This window comes from Balaenoptera musculus, chromosome 1 (genome assembly GCF_009873245.2).
Source record: "Balaenoptera musculus isolate JJ_BM4_2016_0621 chromosome 1, mBalMus1.pri.v3, whole genome shotgun sequence".
Taxonomy (NCBI): domain Eukaryota; kingdom Metazoa; phylum Chordata; class Mammalia; order Artiodactyla; family Balaenopteridae; genus Balaenoptera; species Balaenoptera musculus.
The window spans coordinates 41,926,496-41,952,103 of NC_045785.1; the positions used below are offsets into that span (position 1 = coordinate 41,926,496).

General features: G+C 38.0%; 1 protein-coding gene across 1 annotated transcript in view; it reads right to left on the reverse strand.

The window, feature by feature from the left end:
• FAF1 (Fas associated factor 1) overlaps nt 1-25,608 on the reverse strand; it is a 476,566-nt gene that overhangs the window by 35,436 nt on the left and 415,522 nt on the right. The window contains exons 16-18 of the mRNA XM_036849545.1: nt 21,735-21,815; nt 20,594-20,671; nt 6,067-6,282 (exon numbers count right to left, since the gene is read on the reverse strand). Coding sequence (XP_036705440.1) covers nt 6,067-6,282; nt 20,594-20,671; nt 21,735-21,815 — 375 coding nt within the window. The remainder of the gene's footprint in view (nt 1-6,066; nt 6,283-20,593; nt 20,672-21,734; nt 21,816-25,608) is intronic.

Below are 25,608 nucleotides of genomic sequence, written 5' to 3' on the forward strand. Positions count from 1 at the left end.
CAATGCTATGAGATTAGAAATAAATTACAGGGAAAAAAAATGTAAAAAACACAAACACATGGAGGCTAAACATAACATTACTAAATAACCAAGAGATTACTGAAGAAATCAAAGAGGAAATCAAAAAATACCTAGAGACAAATGACAATGAAAACACGACGATCCAAAACCTATGGGATGCAGCAAAAGCAGTTCTAAGAGGGAAGTTTATAGAGATACAATCCTACCTCAAGAAACAAGAAAAACCTCAAATAAACAATTTAACCTTACACCTAAAGGAACTAGAGAAAGAAGAACAAACAAAACCCAAAGTTGGTAGAAGGAAAGAAATCATAAATATCAGAGCAGAAACAAATGAAATAGAAATAAAGAAAACAATACCAAAGATCAATCAAACTAAAAGCTGGTTCCTTGAGAAGACAAACAAAACTGAAAAACCTTTAGCCAGACGCATCAGGAAAAAGAGGGAGAGGACTCAAATCAATAAAATTAGAAATGAAAAAGGAGAAGTTACAACGGACACCACAGAAATACAAAGCATCATAAGAGACTACTACTACAAGCAACTCTATGCCAATAAAATGGACAACCTGGAAGAAATGGACAAATTCTTAGAGAGGTATATAACCTTCCAAGACTGAACCAGGAAGAAATAGAACATGTAAACTGACCAATCACAAGTAATGAAATTGAAACTGTGATTAAAAATCTTCCCACAAACGAAAGTCCAGGACCAGATGGCTTCACAGGTGAATTCTACCAAACATTTAGAGAAGAGCTAACACTCATCTTTCTCAAACTCTTCCAAAAAAATTGCAGAGGAAGGAACACTCCCAAACTCATTCTATTAGGCCACTATCACCCTGATACCAAAACCAGACAAAGATACAACAAAAAAAGAAAATTACAGACCAGTATCACTGATGAATATAGATGCAAAAATCCTCAACAAAATACTAGCAAACAGAATCCAACAACACATTAAAAGGATCATACACTATGATCAAGTGGGATTCATCCCAGGGATGCAAGGATTCTTTAATATACGCAAATCAATCAATGTGATACACCATATTAACAAATTGAAGAATAAAAGCCATAAGATCATCTGAATAGATGCAGAAAAAGTTTCTGACAAAATTCAACACCATTTATGATAAAAACTCTTGGGCTTCCCTGGTAGCGCAGTGGTTGAGAATCTGCCTGCCAATGCAGGGGACATGGGTTCGAGCCCTGGTCTGGGAAGATCCCACATGCCACGGAGCAACTGGACCCGTGAGCCACAATTACTGAGCCTGCGCGTCTGGAGCCTGTGCTCCGCAACAAGAGAGGCCGCGATGGTGAGAGGCCCGCGCACCGCGATGAAGAGTGGTCCCCACTTGCCGCAACTAGAGAAAGCCCTCGCACAGAAACGAAGACTCAACACAGTCATAAATAAATAAATAAATAAATAAAAGAACGTGAATTTCAAAAAAAAAAGAAGTGGTTACTTAAGAACCATTCCATTAAAAAAAAAAAAAAAAAAACTCTCCAGAAAGTGGGCACAGAAGGAAACTACCTCAACATAATAAAGGCCTTATACAACAAACCCACAGCAAACACCATTCTCAAGGGTGAAAAACTGGAAGCATTTCCTCGAAGATCAGGAATAAGACCAGGATATCCACTCTTGCCACTATTATTCAACATAGTCTTGGAAGTCCTAGCCACAGCATCAGAAGAAAAAGAAATAAAAGGAATGCAAATTGGAAAAGAAGAAGTAAAATTGTTTGCACATGACATGATACTATACATAGATAATCCTAAAGATGCCACCAGAAAACTACTAGAGCTAATCAATAAATTTGGTAAAGTTGCAGGATACAAAATTAATGCACAGAAATCTCTTGCATTCCTATACACTAACAATGAAAAATTAGAAAGAGAAATTAAGGAAACAATCCCATTTACCATTGCAAGAAAAAGAATAAAATACCTAGGAATAAACCTACCTAAGGAGGTAAAATAACTCTACTCAGAAAAGTATAAGACACTGATGAAAGAAATCAAAGATGACACAAACAGATGGAGAGATATACCATGTTCTTGGATTGGAAGAGTCAATACTGTGAAAATGACTATACTACCCAAAGCAATCTACAGATTCAATGCAATCCCTATCAAATTATGAATGGCATTTTTTACAGAAATGATTTTTTATGAACAAAAAAATCTTAAAATTTGTATGGAGACACAAAAGACCCTGATAAGCCAAAGCAAACTTGAGGGAAAACAACGGAGCTGGAGGAATCAGACTCCCTGACTTCAGACTGTATTACAAAGCTATAGTCATCGAGACAATATGGTACTGGCATGAAAACAGAAATATAGATCAATGGAACAGGACAGAAAGCCCAGAGATAAACCCACGCACCTATGGTCAACTAATCTATGACAAAGGAGGCAAGGATATACAATGGAGAAAAGACAGTCTCTTCAATAAGTACTGCTGGGAAAAGTGGACAGCTACATGTAAAGGAATGAAATTAGAACACTCCCTAACACCATACACAAAAATAAACTCAAAATGGATTAAAGACCTAAATATAAGACTGGACACTATAAAACTCTTAGAGGGGGGTTTCTCTGGTGGTGCAGTGGTTAAGAATCCGCCTGCCAATGCAGGAGACACGGGTTCGAGCCCTGGTACGGGAAGATCCCACATGCCGTGGAGCAACTAAGCCCCTGCGGCACAACTACTGAAGCCCACGTGCCTAGAGCCAGTGCTCCCAACAAGAGAAGCCACCACAATGAGAAGCCTGCACACCACAACAAAGAGTAGCCCCTGCTCGCCGCAACCAGAGAAAAGCCCGCGTGCAGCAACGAAGACCCAATGCAGCCAAAAATAAAATAAGAAAAAAAACCAACAACAAAATACTCTTAGAGGAAAACATAGGAAGAACACACTTTGACATAATTCACAGCAAGATATTTTTTGACCCACCTCTTAGAGTAATGAAAATAAAAACAAAAATAAACAAATGGGACCTAATGAAACTTAGAAGCTTCTGCACAGCAAAGAAACCCATAAACAAGATGAAAAGACAACCCTCAGAATGGGCAAAAATATTTGCAAACGAAGCAACCAACAAGGGATTAATCTCCAAAATATACAAACAGCTCATGAAGCTCAATATCAAAAAATCAAACAGCACAATAAAAAAAGTGGGCAGAAGACCTAAACAGACATTTCTCCAAAGAAGACATACAGATGGCCAAGAGGCACATGAAAAGATGCTCAACATCACTAATTATTAGAGAAATGCAGATCAAAACTACAATGAAGTATCACCTCACACTGGTCAGAATGGCCATCATCAAAAAATCTACAGACAGGCTTCCCTGGTGGCGCAGTGGTTGAGAATCTGCCTGCTAATGCGGGGGACACAGGTTCGAGCCCCGGGCTGGGAAGATCCCACATGCCGTGGAGCAACTAGGCCCGTGAGCCACAACTACTGAGCCTGCGCGTCTGGAGCCTGTGCTCCGCAACAAGAGAGGCCACGATAGTGAGAGGCCCGTGCACCGCGATGAAGAGTGGCCCCCGCTTGCCACAACTAGAGAAAGCCCTTGCACAGAAACGAAGACCCAACACAGCCAAAAATAAATAAATAAATAAAATAAAAATTAAAAAAAAAATCTACAGACAATAAATGCTGGAGAGGGTGGGGAGAAAGGGAACCCTCTTGCACTGTTGGTAGGAATGTAAATTGATACAGCCTCTAGGGAGAACAGTATGGAGGGTCCTTAAAAAACTAAAAACAGAAGTACCATATGACCTAGCAATCCCACTACTGGGCATATACCCTGAGAAAACCATAATTCAAAAAGACACATGCACCCCAATGTTCACTGCAGCACTATTTACAATAGCCAGGACATGGAAGCAACCTAAGTGTTCATTGACAGAGGAATGGATAAAGAAGATGTGGTACATATATACAATGGAATACTACTCAGACATAAAAAGGAACGAAATTGAGTTATTTGTAGTGAGGTGGATGGACCTAGAGTCTGTCATACAGAGTAAAGTAAGTCAGAAAGAGAAAAACAAGTATCGTATATTAACGCATGCATGTGGAATCTAGAAAAACGGCATCGATGAACCTATTTGCAGGGCAGGAATAAAGACACAGATGTAGGGAACGGACGCTGGACACAGGGCGGGCGGGGGGGATGAACTGGGAGATTGGGATTGACATATGTGAACTGCTCTGTGTACAACAGGTAGCTAGTGGGAACCTGCTATACAGCACAGGGAGCCTGCTCGGTGCTCTGTGGTGACCTAGATGGATGGGGTGGGGATGGGGGTGGGAGGGAGGGAATACGTGTATACATGTAGCCCATTCACTTCATTGTACAACAGAAACTAACACAACATTGTAAAGCAACTATATACCCCAAATAAAAAAAAATAAAATGTATCTTAGAGATAAGCTAGTCTAAGCCCCTTTTCATATAAAGTAGGAACATATAAAGTAGGAACTCCAGGAACGACTCCTTCTCCCTATTTATCCATTATTATAAAAAAAGTGATAATTCAGTAGTGCTTCGTTATCTCCAAAAATAGAAAAATCACTGTCTCACAACACAAAATATTCTTTTCTTAGAAAGTGGCCTTCTTACATTGGGCCAAATTTGCCTCCCAATAACTTTCAACTTACTGGTCCCACTTTATCATTGAAGCTGCACAAAATCAGATCCCTGTTTTTCACGGCAGGCTTTCAAGTAGCTGAAGACAACAATCACATCTCCCATGGCTGTGCCTTCTCTAGAGGAAAATATTTCCCCAAATGATATGATTTCCACTTCCCTTCCCTTCCTACCAGCCCTGTCCTAGATAAGCTCCTGTTGCTTTTTTTTTTGGCCACGCCATGCGGCATGCAGGATCTTAGTTCCCCAGCCAGGGATCGACCCTGTGCACCCTGAATTGGGAGCGTGGAGTCTTAACCACTGGACTGCCAGGGAACTCCCAAGCTCCTGTTTCTTCAGGCGACAGCACAGAGTTTCAGCATGGAGTCTAAGGACTACTCAGGGGTAGTTTACCTTCGTAAACAGTTGAATACGACTTGTTATTCTCTTGTTAGGATTATACCTCTAAAAATGCAGCTGGCTTTTTGTTGGGAGTCACAACAGATTATTAATGTATATTCAGCTTAATTCAACCACCATAACCTCTACTAAAGCATGATTCTTTCATCCCAAACTTGAGCAATTGGTTTTCTAAGCCTATGCAGGCATCTCTTTCTATGTCTATATATTTCTGTAAAATTTTTCTAGGTTCATTTTTGCCTATTATTTCACTATTTTAAGGCTTTCTTGAATCTTATTTTTCATAATCCATAAACCTGATAACGTCTTCATTTAAGTTGCCAATAAGTGTGATGAGTAATAAAGAATTAAATATAGAGCCTCTTGTTTCCCTCCAGGAAGAGGGCAGTCTCTTAGTCAACAGTTTCTGGACACATCCATTTAATCAGCAATGAATCTACCTGTCGATTTACATCTCTCTATTTTTCCCCAGAATACTATGAGAGACTATCAAAAGCCTTGCTGAAATACAGATACACAGTGAATATAGGTCACCCTCCCTGACTTCCCAGGCTAGTAAGAACTGTCAAATCACAAAATACTCTTGGTTTAGCATGACTTGTTCACGAACCTATAATCATTGACCCTGATCTGACTGTTAAGCTGTTAAGCACATAATTCTCAGATCTACCCTAAGGTATACAAAGATGAAACCTTGGGAAAGCCTGTATGAGTGCTGGAATAGGGGAAACAACTAGGAAGGAAAACCTAGTACCTAATTTCTTACCTAGGCTACTACGCACATGTCTGCTGGCCTGGGAAGCCATACCTTCTCCAAAGGCTGAGGAGAGAAAGGTGTGCAGAACAAAGAAGGACTCCCGAGTGTGTGGTCTTGTGGTAAGTTGTGCCATGGCACTTTTCTTGGACTACTTTGTCCAGCCCTAATGATGGGCTATCTCCCATCTGGACACACTTCCTGAGATAGGCATGGGAACTTACATCTCTCCTAGGAAAGGTACTCAGTAACTTGAATTCATCCCATGGAAATCCTTTGGAAGCTACAAAATCAAAGACGATCTGGAGCTTATTGCTGGCCAGGAAACGCCGCTCGAGGAACTCGCCACTGGGTGTCCGGATCCGCAGTTTGCTCACAGGCTCAGCATTTTCTTCCTTTGGCTCTGGAGGCAGGGCCTGCTCTAAGGAGAGTCTGATGGCCTAAAGAGGGCAAAAATCAGGTGTTAAACTGTTGATGGATGGAACTGCGGGGGGGTGGGGGAGGGAGAGACAAGAAAAAAACCTGCTGCTTTCTAGAAACTCATCAAAAAGCTATTGCCCATTTATTAACTAAGCCTAATGCTTGGACAACAGAATTATGTGTTTTTCATTTTCTTAATATTAGCCCAATAAGCAATTAATTAAAATAAATCCCACCTTGATGACACATTAAATTGATAGGTAACTACACAGAAAAGAAAGTAATTTAGTTTTTACTGAAGGGCTCAGGTATTTGTGATTCCTTTCTAGGGTATGAATTAAGGCTGTTAGAAGCATTTGCAAAAGACGCATGTGCACGCGAACACACACACACACACACAGATGGGGGGTGGAGAGAGAAAGAGAGAGGGAGAGAGAGATGGGGGGGGTGGGGAAAAGAGAGAGAGGGAGAGAGAGCGGGAGAGAGAGTGCGAGCGCGCAAAAGAGAGAGAGAACATACATTTCCCAAGTAGAAATGACTGAAGATTTTGTAGAATTCTGGATAATATATTAACAACAAAATGGAGGAAAGACTCTGTTTGGGGTGATGAAAATGTTTGGAAATAATGGTCGTAGTTGCAAGACTGTGAATGTAATTCATGCCACTTAACTGTACTTAAGAATGGTTAAAAAGGCAAATTTTTGTTATATATATTTTGCTACAATAAAAAAATGGAATGGAAAGAAATTAAAATATCAGGCTTATTGGGGGCAGGAGACTATGGTCCTAGTTCCAGCTTTGCCACTAAACTGCTGTGAGATTTGGCCAAGTCCACATTTCTGGACCTAGATGTTGCACAGACTCAAACAGGTGGGGTAAACTGTTGGGAGATCTCATGGCTAGAGTTGGGCTCTAGTTCTCAATCTAGTATTACGCTGTTTCACATTCAAGATATTCCAGTGGAAGGAGTTTAAAGATCTCTGATGTCCCTGCCTGTGGCAGAAATTCACTAAAACCTTTTTGTTCCTAGAACTGTGGCAGGTTCCTTAGACAAGTAAGCCTGGTATTAGCACGCTCAGCTTCACAGTTATATTGTGTTCCTGGTTACTTTCACATTTCTATGTTCCCAATTTTCATCAATAGGAAAAACAAAAATTTCCCCCAATTAACATGAGTGAGAGAAATTGGGATATATGTTCTCTAAAATCTCAACACAATTTTCAAAGTTGGTGTCACTCCCTTTGGAGAAAAAACAACAACAACAAAAACCCTATTAAACAACTCTTAGGTAAAAGGGGAAATATAATGAAAACTACAGAATATCTAGAAAACAATGACTGTTGAAATTTCATATTCATATTGGAATCTCTGGGATTCATTTAAAGCAGTGCTCAGAGGAAATTCATAGCCCTAAAATTCTTATATCATTCAAAACGAAAAATAAAAATAAGTTAACTGGGTCTTCCCTGGTGGCGCAGTGGTTAAGAATCCGCCTGCCAATGAAGGGGACACGGGTTTGAGCCCTGGTCCGGGAAGATCCCACATGCTGCGAAGCAACTAAGCCCCTGAACCACAACTACTGAGCCTGAGCTCTAAAGCCCGAGCCACAACTACTGAGCCCGTGTGCCATAACGACTGAAGCCCATGCACCTAGAGCTTGTGCTCCACAAGAGAAGCCACAGCAGTGAGAAGCCTGTGCGCAGCAATGAAGACCCAGCGCAGCCAAAAATAAATAAATTAATTAATTAAAAATAAAAGTTAATTAAGAATTAGACTTAAAAAACTAGCAGAACAAAAAATACCAATAAAACAAATGGAAAGCAAGCTGAGAAGAAAATAATAAAACTAAAAGCATAAAGTAATGCATTAGAAAAAAAAAAGAAAAACATAACCAGCTAACCAATAAATAGGCTGCTTCTCTGGAGAAAAATCAATAAACTTACAAACAAATAAAAAGAAACACAAAAATGGTAACTTACAGGGGGTGGGGGAAACAGGGTGGAAGAAGTGACAGCGTTTTCTGAATATGCTTTTTTATGTTTTTTACTTCCGATTCATGTAAATGTATTACCTGTTAGGACTTCCCTGGTGGCGCAGTGGTTAAGAATCCGCTTGCCAATGCAGGGGACATGGGTTCGAGCCCTGGTCCAGGAAGATCCCACATGCTGCAGAGCAACTAAGCCCGTGCGCCACAACTACTGAGCCTGCACTCTAGAGCCCACATGCCACAACTACTGAAGCCTGCATGCCTAGAGACTGTGCTCCGCAACAAGAGAAGCCACCGCAGTGAGAAGCCCGCGCACCGCAACTAGAGAAAGCCCGCGCACAGCAACGAAGACCCAACGCAGCCAAAAATAACTAAATAAAATATATTACCTGTTAAAATATATTTAAAACAACCAATAGCAGAACAAAGTTTGCTCAGACTCCATTATGTATGAGAAATTACTTTCTGTGTTATTCAGGATAATCTGGTTGGTTCTAGAGTACTGAAGTATTTTCAAAAGAGCATTAAAAATTTCTGCAGTGTACAGAGAAAGCTAGTCTTTTCTATGATACTGAGGTCATTTTCCTTCTGGAGGCACTGGATAATATCACCTACTTCATAGAGGATTATAAACATGGGAATTACATACACAATATATGTAAAGTTCCCAGTGTGGTATCTGAGACATAACAGGCTTTGGTTAATGGTTGCTTGGGGTTACACTGGCTAAATAGTCTTACACTCTCATTTTTTATATGGGGAAATTGATACCCAGAAATGGAGACAAAAAATATAGTTAAAAAATCAGAAGGACAGAAAGTTAAACCAGTTACTTTTATCTTTCTTTTGGATACTATGAGTGGAAGTTTATCTAATATTAGTGTTCTGGGTCAGCAATGAGTTTCAGCTAAATATTTTCAAATATTAAACTATTTTAGTAACACTGTCATACATTAATAACCCAATGAAGAGATGAACCTGTGTATATCAAAATTAAGTTCCAATTATGTCTGTTATAGCATTCACTATACTGTATTACTTATTTGTTTAATGTCTGGCTTTCCCACTAGCCTGCAAGCTCTGTAAGGATGTGGAAATATGTCTTAGTTTTAATTCCAAGTATAGGGCATAGTACAAAATAGATGCTCAATGTATATATTTGATAAGAAGAGGAGTAAACTAACATGTTAACTGAAATACTGCATGTAAAAGTGCTTAGTATGGTGATAAGCACATAGTAAGTGATCAGTAAATGCTAAAAGAATCTGAATATCACGGCTTCTATTTCTAGGAACCAAGAACTGAACATCTTGAGTTTCCTTTCTCTGAGGTTGACTCCCTCCAACATCAACCGTTCAGATTAACTTTCCACATTATGTGTCCTGTAAGGGCTAGCTAACCCAAGAATTGTTTGTAGGATAAACTACCTCTATGGATTAGTTACATACATTTTCTAAACTATTAATGGAATCATTTGACTATTTCTCTCTAACACTGGTGGTTCTTTAAAACCGTCTCTTTGAGATTAAACATTTTTCCTGATTATAAAAGTAATATATATTTATCGCAAAAACCAGATTAAATAAGAAAACATTACAACTAATTTCTAGATTCACCACCAAGAGATAGCCACTGCCATCATTTGAGTGTTACACTCATTAATTTTTCTAACCATTTTTAAGTGAACAATTCAGTGGGATTAAGTACATTCACAATGTGTGTTACCACCACCACTATCTATTTCTAAAACTCTTCATCACCTCAGACTCTCTCCATTAATTTTCATGCATATTTTCATATAAATATATATTTTAAACTTTAAAAAAATTCTTCTGAATCAGCGATATACACAGCTTCATCTTTTGTCCAAAGTCATGTATTTTGTCGTTTTAAAGTTTTTATTGAAATATCCATGTAAAAGTGCACATCTTAAGTGTACAACTTGATAAATTTTCAGTAAGTGAACATACCTGTATAACTAGCACCCTGATCAAGCCTCTCAGGGCCCTTTTGCCCCCTTCTTGAGAATTACCTTGCTCAAAGTTAATCACTATCCTGACTTCTAACACTGCAGTTTAAAAAACTTTAATCTTTACATTAAATCTAATATATGGTTAGGAAACAGGCTTTGGGTATGACAGCCAGAGGTTCAAATCCTGGCCATTAGGCATATGACAGTCTTTATGAACTTCAGGTTCCTTATTTAACAGGGCCGATAATATCTTCCTTTGTACAAAATGCAGTCATGTATATAAAACACTTAGCAAGTGCTGACACATGGTCAGCACTACAATCAGTGAGAAGTGCCCAGCATTGAACTTCATGCTGTAACACTGTACTCAACAGATGACAGTCATTGTTGGTGTTGTTATCATTATCATTATTCCCTTTGCACCTACTTTAAATCAGAACTTAAGGTGATATTTCCTGGTTTCTCCTCCTGTTCTTCCTTTAATCCACCTATCTGCTTGCTTTCTATTTTGACATTTCCCTGCACAGTATAATAACAGATGCTACATTATTGTCTGAAATCAACCAATTGTACTACAGACAAATAAACAACAGTAGCTCATTACCCCATTCATTGTGCAGACAATGTCTGCTGCTCAGTGCACCCAGTCTCCAGGGCTTTTCCCCAGAAGGAAAACAGACCTTAGACATCCCTCACCAATGATACAATGTGGAAAACAATGAAGAGATATTAGGTAAGTCAGCAACCTTGGGATCTGAATACCCAAGTTTTACTGGTAAAAAAGAACAAAAATACATCAGTAGCTCAGTTTCAACTGGCTAAAACAAAGGCCTCATGTAAGTAATACTGTGGTAAAACAATGACATAAATAACACCTACTCTTGAATAGCAGTCATAGTAAACGCCATTGTTAAACTTCAATTTGGTTAGCTCAACAAATAGTTTTTTATTTGCATTATTTTAGGTTTGTAACAAAACAAGAAAACCTAGTATAAGTTGGAAATATGAACTGATCTTGGGCTTTTTTGTTTCACTAAAGCCAAATGAATAGTCAAGGCATTCACATCTGAGGGGTGAGAAATAAAGACTTTCGAAGTGAAATTAGGCAGTGAAGATAGATACCCAATTATATTTTTCAAACAGGAAGGATAAGATATACTTACACCAATCTTTTACAATAAGAATCAAAGACTGGCTTAATTTACACCCACACACGCATACATAAATACATGCACACGCACACTATCTTCTAGGCAGTTATGAGTACCCACCAAATAACAGTTTATAGCTGGCTGAAGCAGAGTGTGAAATAGGCTAAAGCCAACATTCATTAATTCCATGAATTCTTACTGAGCACCTCCTATGTGTCAGGCATTGTTCTAGATGATGGGAAAATAACAGTGAACAAAATAGATAAAATATTCTGCTTACGTGAGGCCTATATTTTAGTAGGGTGGGAGAAAAACGACAAATATACACACAGGAAAACACATAGTTTGTCACATAGTGATGAGCAGTATGGAGAAAAGTGGAGGGAGTATTGGTAGAGGGAGGGAGGGGTACAACTTTAAATACTGTAAACCTCAATACAAATACCGTAGGCCTCAGTGAGTAAGAGGCCTAAAGGAGAGAAGGAGTCACATTTACATCTGAGAGAAGTATTATAGGCAGAAGTCACAGTAAATGCTAAGCCCTGGTGTCTGGCTTGACGGAAGAATAGCAAGGCAGCCAATGTGGCTGGAACAGAATGATCGGGGGAAAGGGGTAGGAGTTGAAGTCAGAGAGGAAGCAAAGGAGAGGAGTGATTAGATCATATATGCCTTGAGTAGTCCACTTAATGGTTTTTTTCCCGTTTTAAAATTTAGGCATAATTTATATACAGTAAAACTCATCCTTTTAAATGTATAATTCTGTGATTTTGATAAATGCGTACATCTGTCTAACCATCATCACCAACCAAGACAAAGAACAGTTCTATCACCCACCCCCAAATTCCCCTATCCCCCAGGCAACCTCTGTTTTCTGTCCCTGGTTTTGCCTTTTCCAGAATGTTATATAAATTTAATTATAAATGTCATATAAATGGCTTCCTTCATTTAGTGTAATGCATTTGAGACTCATCCATGTTGTTGAATATATATATATCAGTAGTTCACCCCTATTTATTGCTGATTGGTATTCCATTTTATACATATACTACAGTTTGATTACTCATCCTCCAGTTGAGGGACATTTGAGTTGTTTCCAGTGTGGGGTAACTACAAATAAAGCCACTATGAACATTTGAGTACAGACTTCTGTGTGAAAATACATTTCACTGTTACTTTCATTTCACTTGTATAAGAACCTCGGTGGACTGCTAGGTCATATGGTATGCGTATGTTTAACTTTCTAAGAAAGTTCCAAAGTGAATGTGCTATCATTAATGATTCCCACCATTAATATATGAGAGTTCCAGTTGCTCTTCATCTTGGTCAGTACTTGGTATTGTCCATTTTTCTTTTAAAAAGCTACACTAATTGGTGTGTATCTATTGTGGTTTTAATTTGCATTTCCCTAATGACTAATAATGTTGAACATCTTTTCATGTGCTTACTTGCCCCTGTGTATATCTTCTTTGGTGAAGTGTCTGTTCAAATATTTCACCCATTTTTAAACTAGGGTTGTTTTTTTATTATAGAGTTTTGAGAGTTCATATATATTCTGGACATTAGATAGGTGATTTTCTCTCAGTCTGTGGTTTGTCTTTTCAATTTCTTAACAGTGTCTTTTGAACAGTAGAAGTTCTTAATTTTGATGAAGTCTAATTTAGATATTTGTTATTTTATGACTTGTGCTTTCGGTGTCAGAACTAAGAAATCTTTGCTTAACTCAAAACCATGAAGATTTTCTCCTATGTTTTCTTCTAGAACTTTAATAGTTTTAGATTTCACACTTAAGTTTATGACCCATTTTGAGTTAATTTTTGCACGTGATGCAAGATATGGATTGGAAGTGTTTTCACTGTTTTGTTTTCAATTTTGTTTTGCATACGGATATCCATTAGTTTGCAGCATCATTTGTTGAAAAGGCCATCCTTTCTCCATTGAATTGTCTTTGCACTTTTGTCAAAAATCAATTGACCATATATGTGTGGGTCTATTTCTGGACTCTTTGTTCTGTTTCATTGATATATAGGACAGTCCTTTTGGCAATTCCCATACTGTCTTGATAATATTGTCTTGAACTCTAGTAGTGTAAATACTCCAACTTTGTTCCTTTTATTTTCAAAATTGTTTTTTGGCTATTCTAGTTCTATTGCCTTTTCACATAAATTTTAGAATCAGTTTGTCAAGTTCTAAAAAAAAGAAAAAAAAAATCCTGCAAAGATTTTGATTTTCCTGCCAAGGAATCACTGTAAAGATTTTAGCTTTTATTTTATTCTTTTAAAAATATTTATTTATTTATTATTTTTGGCTGCCTTCGGTCTTAGTTGTGGCATGCGAGATCCTTCGTTGCAGCGTGTGGGCTCTTCAAATGTATAGACAGTATTTAAAGTCACGATAATAAATGAGATGATCAAAGGAGTATAATGGATCTTATATGGGAACAGTTGGTCTGACCCAATCCTGCAGCCATTCTTTGCTCCTGGCAACCAATCATCCATCTAGAGGGCAAGAATAGCTTACTAAAAATACAGCCTCACTGCTGGATTAAGTAAATCAAGGCAAATTATCATATTTTGTGAACTAAAATTCAGATATATGATTTTTGGGCTGCTTCTGGATATGAAGAACAGGCTGTAGGTAGTGATTTGGGTACTATGAAACTGAAATTTCTAGTCTATTTTAATGGTTCATGAGGCTAGCAGCAGAATACTCCAAGTTGGAACTACCTAAGAAACTGTGGATATATGCTCTCTATAATTATAATAAGGTGTATTTATATATTGGCACCTACCTTATTAAGTTGTTGCAGAGATTCAATAAGATAATGTCTGTAAAGTGCTCAGCACAGAGTTTAGGACCTATTAATTGCTCAGTAGATAGTGACATGCTGATAGCAAAGATGATTATCATTATGGCCCAGCATAGTGGTGTTATTGACGTGATAAGAAGCAACTTACATAAGATGAAAACACAGATTATAAAAAGCAGTTTTAGTTTAATAACCTATACATGGTACTGCCTTTATTCTTCCTGTGTGGGCTAATAGGTAGAAAGAATACTGGATAGGAGCTCTGGTTCTGCTTTTACCAGACAAATGTTAGGTAAGGATTTAAAAATAGGCTTTTTAATCCTGCTATGATCTTACTTTCTTCATCTGTAAGATGGTAATGATACTATCTCCCTTACCCATTTGTAGTATGGTTATGAAGATTAAATCAGAGACCTGAAGAGAAGTGCCAGTGTTTCTAATTCCATGCTCTTCTGTTCTCTCATTTAATGGTCTTTAATATCACTCAGGATTTTCTACTTGAAGAGGCATCAAGATGTGAAAGGAACCAACGCTGGATAGATGGGCAAAAATGTAACTTTTAAGTTTTCTGTTTGAGGAAACCAGCAGCAAAAGGGAATAGCTTTGTGCCCATTCTCTCCTACCCATGATTCTTCAAAGCTTGGCCCTTTAGCCTTAGCTCTAATTATTAAGACTGTGTTCTAAATTTGTCCATTTACTGTTCCGAGGAAGCCCTGTGTCTTTCTCCCTTTGTTCATGATTACCTGGCCCATACCTTTCGCCATCCGTCCGGCCACCCATCTATTTATCGATCCATCCAAAATCTCTTCTACTTCATCTTTAACCACCAATGTCTTATCAATCCTCCAAAGCTTCCTCCCTCTGTGAAGCCTTCCTTGTTGCCTTCCTAGTCAGAAGTCATCTTCTTCCTCCAAACCCACTAGTTAATGGTTTTTACAATGTATGGTATCTTTTCCTATAGTTATTTTGTATCATCTACCACGGTGTAGTGAACAGTGAGCTCCTTGAGGGCAGAGGCCGTCTCACACTAACTGTATAGTAGCCGCAGGACCCGATTTATTGATGTTTACATAGGAGATTAATAAATATTTGCTGAATATTGACTGATTAAAAGACTTGGGAGTCAAAAACCTTTGCTGAAACCTTCTCTACTTACCCCAAACTCAGTGGCAAAAAACAACATTCAGGAAGGATCTCTTAAAGGAATGTTCATACATTTCTTCAGTTACTATAAAGTCCGTCCTTTAAACTGGACTATCAGAAAAATGTATTGCTTGGGCCTTTGGAGAGATGCTTTCACTAAATTGTGTTCTGGCCTTATGACTTTAAATTACAGAAAGTTGTAAGAAGCTGTTACACATGACTTGCTATTTCTATTACAGCTACTGGATATAGTTGAGGATAGTATTCACCATACTGTGCAGCTTCCTCTTGAAGGGGAACCACAGGAAACATCGCTCTAAGGTCTTTGCGCTTGAAAACTCTGGACACCTTTTGAGAGACTGTAACATCAGCTTTTATCTGATGTTACAGAGTCAAACTTGTAAACAATCATATTTTCCTTTGTTTTAGCTCAAGAGAGGCATATAACAAATTCTGTGGCAAATGTACAGAACCCAGTCACATGCATTTGGTGCCTGTGCTGGATTTGGTGCCTGTGCTGTCAACATACTAATCTTACCCTTGGCTTTATCTTCCTTTATTTGACCCTGTCCTGATTTCTATATCTTTTCTTTTGTTTCTTAATCCATTTGAATTGCATGTATTTATGTAAGTTACTTGAAACTCATTTTGGAAAAAATAAGTAGATACATAAATTTGCAAAATAGCAGAAATTTTTGTTGTCATTTCTTTGTTTTTCCTTCAGAATAGTCTTATAGACTTTCACCTTATCATGGCCAAGGACCAGATCAAAACACATTCCCAGATTTTACTGATTTTACTCCAATACTTACCACACAGCAAAAGGAAGGAATTTTCCTATAACCAAGGTGATTTAACTATTCAATATTTCATTTTTCTAAAGGATTTGAAATACTAGAGATAATAAAAATAATAAAACCACTCTTGTTTCTCAATGCAATTACATGGGTCAGGATTTCTGGTTAGAACGGGAGGCGGTGTTACTGTGAAAAGTCAGGTGACCTGGCTTCTAGTCCAGATTATATGTCCAACCCGTTTGGTGACCACAGGCAAACTGTATAATCTCTCTGGGTCTCAGTTTCTTCAGAGGTTGCACAATACCAGCTTTTCCCAAAGAGTCGTTTGTTATACACTAGTGTGCTGAAATATGTTAATTGGTGCTCCATGAAAAAAAAGGACAAAAAAGTCTGGATAGGACTGAATTAAATTAAGATAAACAGAAGTTAAATAGTTTCTCAATGGTGGGATTTACAAGAGCATTTAATGTGACTCTCTGGGGGAGAGGACAGAGCACATAGCATGTGTTTCTGGGAGCACATCAATGGACAAATGCAAATAATGACTAGCTGCAAAGTATGACTTGTCCTTTCTCCCCCTGCCTCCCATCCTCGCACATGTTTACAGCTGGAACATACACACTGAGGTATGCTAAAAGATATTTATGGGGTTTTCTATGAGAGGACAAGTTTTATCTACATTTGGAAAGAGGGAAAATTTTAACCCAGGGTAAATAAGGTAAATCATCAGAAGAAAGTACATATGTTACCAAGCTCTAGATCCAGAACATGCAGTTATTTGTATACACTTGACATTTAGCAAGTATATGTTGAAGATATACTATTAAGAGAAAGAGAGAGAACATTTGTGAAATAGAGCATGAGAGAGTGAAAGTCCTAATTTTTAAAACTATATTTCTTGAAACAGCTTAAAAGTATAGTGACAAATCTCTCATCTAAACTTTTGTGAAACTCTGCATACATGATTCCTATAGTCACATACAATGGTATATGGCCTTGTTTGGGGATGGAATAAGCAAAAGAGCATGAGCTTGGTATGTAGGCATAAAGACCTAGGTGAGGATTTCAGCTGTTCCCATTTTTATGTGTGACTTCTCAATGAGCTTCAGTTTTCTCACTTGTAAAGAGAAATCCCTGGACTTCCCTGGTGGCACAATGGTTAAGAATCTGCCTGCCAATGCAGAGGACACAGGTTCGAGCACTGGTCCAGGAAGATCCCACATGCCACGGAGCAACTAAGCCCGTGTGCCACAACTACTGAGCCTGCGCTCTATAGCCCATGAGCCACAACTACTGAGCCTGCACACCTAGAGCCTGTGCTCCACAACAAGAGAAGCCACTGCAATGAGAAGCCCGCGCACTGCAATGAAGAGTAGCCCCTGCCTGCCGCGACTAGAGAAAGCCCATGCACAGCAACGAAGACCCAACACAGCCAAAAATAAATTAAAAAAAATAATTAGGGCTTCCCTGGTGGCGCAGTGCTTGAGAATCTTCCTGCTAATGCAGGGGACACGGGTTCGAGCCCTGGTCTGGGAAGATCCCACATGCCGTGGAGCAACTAGGCCCGTGAGCCACAACTACCGAGCCTGCGCGTCTGGAGCCTGTGCTCCGCAACAAGAGAGGCCACGATAGTGAGAGGCCCGCGCACCGCGATGAAGAGTGGCCCCCGCTTGCCGCAGCTAGAGAAAGCCCTCACACAGAAACGAAGACCCAACACAGCCAAATAAATAAATAAATAAATAAATAAATAAATAATAATTAAAGGTGCTAATAATTAAAAAAAAAAATTAAAAAAAAAAAAAGAGAAATCTCTTCCCTTGTAGCTTGTTTTAATGGTCAATGAGTAAGCATAGCTAAAGCAGGTAGCAGAGTAGTTGATACACAGAAGATGTTCAACAAAATATTTTCTACCTTCCATTACTGAGAGTCCTCAGCATGGACAGATACTAGAGTCTGTCAGGTATAGTATTTCGTACTTGTGTGATAGGCACTTGATAAGTGTTTGAACATGAATAAACTCTGATTTCCAAACAGTGTCTTGCACATCTGTCAAGACATCTCTCAAGACCTGGCTCAAATATCAGTTACTGCTGAGAAGGAAATATGACAGATGTACTTTCTGGAAGAGAGATTTGAGAAGAGAAGGCATATTAAGAGCAGGCAAATGACACTGACAGGTCTTTTCCTGAAATGCTCTTCACCTCCACTGCCTTCAAATCCTGCTAGAAATTCTGGTGATCTGTGATTTGGTCATACTACTTACTAACTGCATTTTTAGAAGTATTAGTCAATTAAAAATTTCACAGGTTTAAGAATTTCATGGTGATGTTACCATATTTATAGAAATGAATGCTCATTGGGAATTCTTATTTTTTAGTGTCAGAATTGATTAGAAAAATGCATTTATTGTATTAATATCACTGATTAAGCTTCAAGTAACTATTATCTTCGATTTCTAGGTAACCCCAAATGTAGTTGGTCATTGAAATGCAAAAAATAGGTATTTAAAACTAGGCAGATAGTAGATTAATATGATGTAAATGACATATATTTAATATAGTTTATAATTTATTTGTATTAAATAATAAATACAAGATGTTATATATATATATATTTTTCAAGATGTTATATTAAATGCAGTTTTACACATCTCTCAAGACCTGGCTCAAATATCAGTTCTTCTGTAGTGTTGACTGATTCCAAAAGCTGTGAAAGGTTTTTATTTTGCCCCTGAACTCTAATTATTTTGCTTTTATTTCTCTTATGTTATTTAGCATGTTTTTCCTTGATTTGCTGTTACTTGTAGACATGTTGTATCTTCCCTACAAGATGTAATCTCTCCTTGCAGGCAGAAAATGTCTTACTATCCTTTGTTTCTCTTTCAGTGCCTAGCATAGTTCTTGCTCAAAAATCATTTGCTGATGCTGGAGAGGGTGTAGAGAAAAGGGAACTCTCCTACACTGTTGGTGGGAATGTAAATTGGTGCAGCCATTATGGAGAACAGTATGGAGGTTTCTTAAAAAACTAAAACTAGAACTACCATATGATCCAGCAATCCTACTCCTGGGCATATATCTGGAAAAGACGAAAACTCTAATTTGAAAAGATACACGCACCCCAATGCTCATAGCAGCACTATTTACAACAGCCAAGTCACGGAAGCTACCTAAGTGTCCATCAATAGATGAATGGATAAAAAATATGTGCTATATATATACAATGGAATATTACTCAGCCATAAAAAAGAATGAAATATTGCCATTTGCAGCAACATGGATAGACCTAAAGATGATCATACTAAGTGAAGTAAGTCAGACCAAGAAAGACAAATATTATGGTTACCAAAGGGGGTTAGAGGTGGGGAGGGATAAATTAGGAGTATGGGATTAACAGATATACCCTACTATGTATAAAATAAACAACAAGGATCTACTGTATAGCACAGGGAAGTATATTCGATGCCTTGTGAATACCTATAATGGAATAGAATTTGAAAAAGAATATATATATATCTATATATATCTATATCTATATATATATATATATATGAATCACTTTGCTGTACACCTGAAACTAGCACAACATTGTAAACCAACTATACTTTAATTAAAAAAATTTGTTGAATAAGCTACGAGGTGGCATCCTCTGACCAAGAGTGATGACTAATGGAGTTTTCATCAGCCCCAGTTAGGGCCCTCCAGGTCTTTCTATCACTTGTTAGATGGCTTCCTCTTTTTATAAGTGAATCTTGCCATTAATCCCATGTCTAGAAGAAAGTTCTAAAAGCCCTTTTTTGTGAGTCATCCTAGGAAGTCATTTGACACCCCTTCTCTTTTTTCCCACTGCACTTTAGGTAAATCTCTATAATAACTTTTACATATAGTATGTAATTCTGTTTTTACAAGACTATGAACTCCTGGAGTAGAGGACCCACATCTGTATCCCTACTTCCTAACAGATTTTGGGCACACACTAAGTAGTCAAAAAAATATTTGCCAAATGAGTGAATGAAAAAGTTCTCTATATTGTCACAGACATGACATGAACTCAGGGCGGAAAAAAATCAGCCAAGCTAAATGGATTTCTCACATATAGGGGCCCAGTGCAAGATGTTGCAGAAGTAACTCCCAGTGTCTTTTGGGTAAAGTAAAGCCTGGGAAAAGGGGAGAAAATACAGTCTTTGTGTTTTTTGGGTGAGACAATATTTAGGAAGGATGGGAGTATTTGTCAGGCAAGGAAGGGGAGAGGAATTGAAAAGAATAGAAAACCATGAATCTAGTACAAGGTCAAATTTTCTAAGAGTTCAACACAATAGATCGGGAATGATTCTTCTAAAGAAAATTAGTCTTCCATACTAAAATGAATCTGGGAAAAGTGGAAAGAAGTAAGTTGTAGGAAATATTAACATCCTTAGAATCAAATGCAATGGAAATAGACCTAGCATTTGAACAACTTTTCTAAAAATTATGCTCTACCTCACGTTCCTCTTCTTGTTCTTTGCGAATCTGTTCCAAACGAAACTGTTCTGCCATCTCTCTCTCATGAGCTTCCCTCTGTTGATAAAAGAGAAAGGAATCCAACACTTAATAAACACTGGCCTACTTTTTTAAAAAAAGAAAAGAAATAAAAAGAGAAAGAAAAAGAAAAGAAGAAAAGTTCATTTTCAGCATGGCCCAGAGGTACACTGTGGTAATGAAAGTGTTTCTCTCTGGAACAAAGATGGAAATAAAAGCAACAACAAAGCATATCTCTACGATCATGGTGGGTTCCTATTCAAACATTTAGGTAGCTCTGGGTAGTGTAGCATTCAAGATCCTTCAGACCTTTCTCTGGTCTTCCTTTCTGGTCTTTTCTGCCACCTCCCCTGTACCCAAATATCAAACTCTATTCACATCAGCCTCTATCTTGAACCCATGCTTTCTGGCCCCTTGCTGCTAGCATACATTATTTCCTCTCCTACCCCCCTTTCTCTATCCAGTTCAAATATACAATCTCTTCTATGAAACCCTCCCTAGTACATTCCCATTTCTTGGCTCTCCAAAAAAGCTGGAAAAACTTTCCACTGAAAATCCTGTTCATTGAACTCTCACAGAACTCAGTGCTTCCCTTACAACATTTAGGATCCTTGCCTAAGTGCTCCAGCTATCTGTGCTCTTGACTGAATCTACTCTGCAGCACAATGTGAGCCTTCTTTTGAAGGCAGAAAGAGTGGCTTATTCATTTTCCTTTCCTTCAGTGCCCAGTACAGGAGCAGGTGCTCAGGAAGCATTAAATAAGTCAGTGGTTCTCAACCCTGACTGCACATTAAAATCACCTGAAGAGCTTTTTAAACATTGCTAGATTTTACCATAGACTGATTAAAAACAAATGAAGTAAACATTAGGTCCATTTTTGCTTTCACTTTTCATGATTCTTAAAAAAATTTATCTTGTCAAAATGAACCATGCTTTAAGAACGAGAGATAGAATTATATTCTTTCTGTTAATTGAAACTAGCTTTCTCCACTGCAAACCCAACTCTCTTAGGTTTCAAAATGATTAAAGGGCTGGCATTTAAATAATGAAAGACTATTTAGGATTGAGTTCTTTATCCCAGAAGTCCCCTGACCAAACCTACCTTTGCTCTGTCAGCCTCAAGTGAAAGGCGATAGGCCTCGTCTTGTTCTCTCTTCACATTTTCTCTGGCTTCTCGTTCATCCTTAAAAGAAAGGAAAATATTCAAATGCATTTTACCACATTACTGTTTTTAAAGAAAAAAAAAATAATCCCCTTGTCTTACTCCTGTGTAAATTTATTATAATTAAACAAGGCACTTTTAAAGTGTACAGTGTAAATAAGCTAACAAATAATTAAGTTGAGTAGCCCAGTAGATAGTGAAAATAAGAATGTTTGAAGCCTAGGCTACCACTTACAAATTGTGTGACCTTGGGCAAGTTATTTAATCTCTTTAGGCCTCAGTTTCCTCAACTGTAAAAAAGAAATAACATTTGTCTCATAGGGTTGTGAGAATTCAACGCAATGATATATAAACTATCTAGCAAAGTACCTGACATTTAGTTCATTTTCACTGATTAGTTCCCTTCTCCTTTACTCCTGATTTTTCTAAGATAAACTTGGAGATTATCAGCATTGGGACTAAGGGCTGAGAGAGAGTAAAGGACTAGGAAGTAATCTGGTCAGCACAGAAAGAGGCTGAAAGCAAAATACCCTGCTTAACTTTAGTCCACATCACACCACTAAAGCTTGGTTATCAAATAAGTACTTCCCCACAACATTCACACTCATGAAGTGTGGATAAAGTAAAAGTTATCTAAGTTGAAGATCTTTTAGAATATTTTTAGTGTCTGAAGTGATTATGCCATCTGCCTACATTTAAATTGTGACTTCATATAAAATTAAAAGTTAATTCAATAACCAGAATTTCTTATTTGTTAAATTCTGGAGTATAGCCAATATACATGTCCTTAAATTTAATAAATATCCACACCTGTTGACATTAGAGTATAGGTTCCCTTTCTGGTCATTTTGCACAATAGGCTGAATCATACATAAGTTACCGATATTTGACTGGTTTTGACCTATAAAAATGGAAATTTCATATGGTTTAACTTAATTCTTTCTTTTTGTCTCCTCAGTTCAATATATGCTTGCTCAGGCTGAGTATATGCTCAGCACTGTCTTAGGTACTCCCTCTGATATCTATTCAAGCTGGCCTTCTCCCTGAAGCCTCATACTCCTTTTGGTTTCAATGATTCCATTAAGTCCACAATCTCTGGTATAAATAGTAGCATTTCATTGATTCCTAATCTTTCAAATAAAAAATTAGGAAAAATTACATGTTGCTGGCCTGAAGCTAACTGCTATACCATCTGTGATAAAAGAGTATGCCAGAGAAATTATATGTTGGGACAAAATATCAGGAACAATGTTTAACCTGAGAGACCACTTAGGCTGCAAAGTAGTCAGGACAATTTACGTGTCATGTAATATTACACATGACTAAAAACAGGTTTTAAAAACTCCTACTTGGAGACGTACTTAGCCATTAGTATTTTTATTTTAAAGAAACAGAAGCATATTCCTTTAAAGACATTTTCACTGATTCCAACTGGGTATTTCCTACTTTGGTCTATATACTACAGTTTTACTATAACCAGATACAATCAGCCTAATAGGACATATTCTGTATGTTTTTGTTTATATTTGCATTTGCATTTACTATGTAAACACCTTAGCCCACTCAATATACAAGCTTGTACAGACTGGACACTTGATAGTTCATTTGGCCATGGCTGATCTATAGTTGATGTATAATGTCTTCATTATTTTATGTCACCAAGGAGAGGTAATGAGGAGATTAGAAGACCTGTGCTCAACTCCTAGCCCTGCTAGTAGCAAGCTGTGTGTTCTTGGGTAAACACTGTCTCCCTTTTCAGTCATTTATTAAATTAAAGAGTTGAATGTCTAAGGAATCTGTGCCTCTCTGAACAACCCTATCTTTCCAAATTTAGATATTCCTAATATTATCAGCAACCTATGGGAGTAATCTTATCTTTTTACATTTCAAGTAGGGAAATATTTAAGATGTTTAGGATTTTAACTGTAACATACTTTCCTGACTCCACCTTTTCAAATTAGTTTGGATTTCTCTTGTAACGTTCTGTCCTTTCCCTTTAAAACATTTATCACAATTGTATCAATTATCATATGATTATTTATTTAATGTGAGAGTCCCCCATGACACTGTAAGCACCATAAAGGCAAGGACCTTGTCTATATTACATACCTCTGTATTCCAAGTGTTTCACACAATGCTTAGCTTTTGGGAGGTATTTACTAAGCATCTGTTGAATAAATGAACCATCTTTCCAGGCATAAAACATTTATTGTCTAGAGTAAAAATTAAGGAGGAAAATGATATAGCTCATTCATAAAGTGGCCCCATCTGAGTCAATGAAATTGACTGGTTAGGCAGAAATGACCCGTTATGACACTATGTACACACACAAAGGGACCTTCTAAAAGCTACCACAGCTGGAAGCCCTCTCTAAGCACAAATACAGTTTGTAATAAAAGCATTCTAAGTAAACAGCTCTGTTTTAAAACAGACTGTTGCAGATACGAAAGGCCATTAAATACAGGGATCCCTGCCACAAAATGTGGCACCTGTTGTGAGAGGACTTCTTGAACCAGCTAACTTCCTTCCTTCCCTCCCCACTTCTCTCTCTTTTATTTCTCTTCCCTCCTTTCCTTCTCACAAATATTCATTAAGCACCAATTTTACTTTAGGCCTCACACTACTGGTGGGGTTATAGAGGCAGGGCACAGTTTACTAGAGTAAGACATAGATAATCATGCTTGGACCACCTTCATCATTATTTTATGGAGTCTACTGATTTTATTGTGAAGAGTTCAGTATTCAAGTTTTGCGTTACTTTCCTTTTGTTCCTTAAATAATGTCGCTGTTTCCATCTGGAAAACTTCTTGTTCTAATGGCTCTATCACTCAAAATCCTACCAGCTTTTCATATACTTTTATTTTTTTAAAATTTATTTATTTATTTATTTATTTTTGGCTGTGTTGGGTCTTCGTTTCTGTGTGAGGGCTTTCTCTAGTTGTGGCAAGCGGGGGCCACTCTTCATCGCGGAGCGCGGGCCTCTCACTATCGCGGCCTCTCTTGTTGGGAGCACAGGCTCCAGACGCGCAGGCTCAGTAGTTGTGGGTCATGGGCCTAGTTGCTCCGCGGCATGTGGGATCTTCCCAGACCAGGGCTCGAACCCGTGTCCCCTGCATTGGCAGGCAGATTCTCAACCACTGCGCCACCAGGGAAGCCCTTCATATACTTTTAGAAATATAAGAGATCAACATGTCCAACAAAGCCAGTATACAAATGGAGAAACTGAAATCATATGAGGGTAAATAATTTACAAAAGACCATTAAGTCAGTGGCAGAACTGAGATGTGAATCCAGATCTCCGACATTTTCCTCTCCTCTCTCCTGGCAATCTAATTGCTCTTTCCCTTATCCACAGCTCTCCCTGACCGTCACAGACAGAAGTGTGGCTCAGGATGAATTTTCCTAAACTCATCATGGTCATAGCTTCTTGCGTGTTTGGTAGTTGCTTGTGAATGGCTATTATTTCTTCTTTTCTGTCTTGTAGTTTTTATACCTGCCTCTCCAACTGTCCTATTCACAGTCATTTCTAATTTGGGGATTTAGAGAACTTTGCTTAGCCTTTCCCTCATATTATTCTGTATAATTAGACTTTTAAGAAAATTCCAGGTGCTGTGGTTAACAGTGCACATATAAATTTGTTCTCATAAACTGTAGATGTGCCTCTTGGAACTTCTCCTGTGTCCTACAAATACTGTCCTTGCAGAGGTTCCCCCTGCTGCATCTTAGAGGACACATCAAAGTGATTAGAAATACTTTGTTGATTGTGTGGAGGTAGAACAGCTGGATGATCAGGTTCAGGAATAGTTTTCAGGTG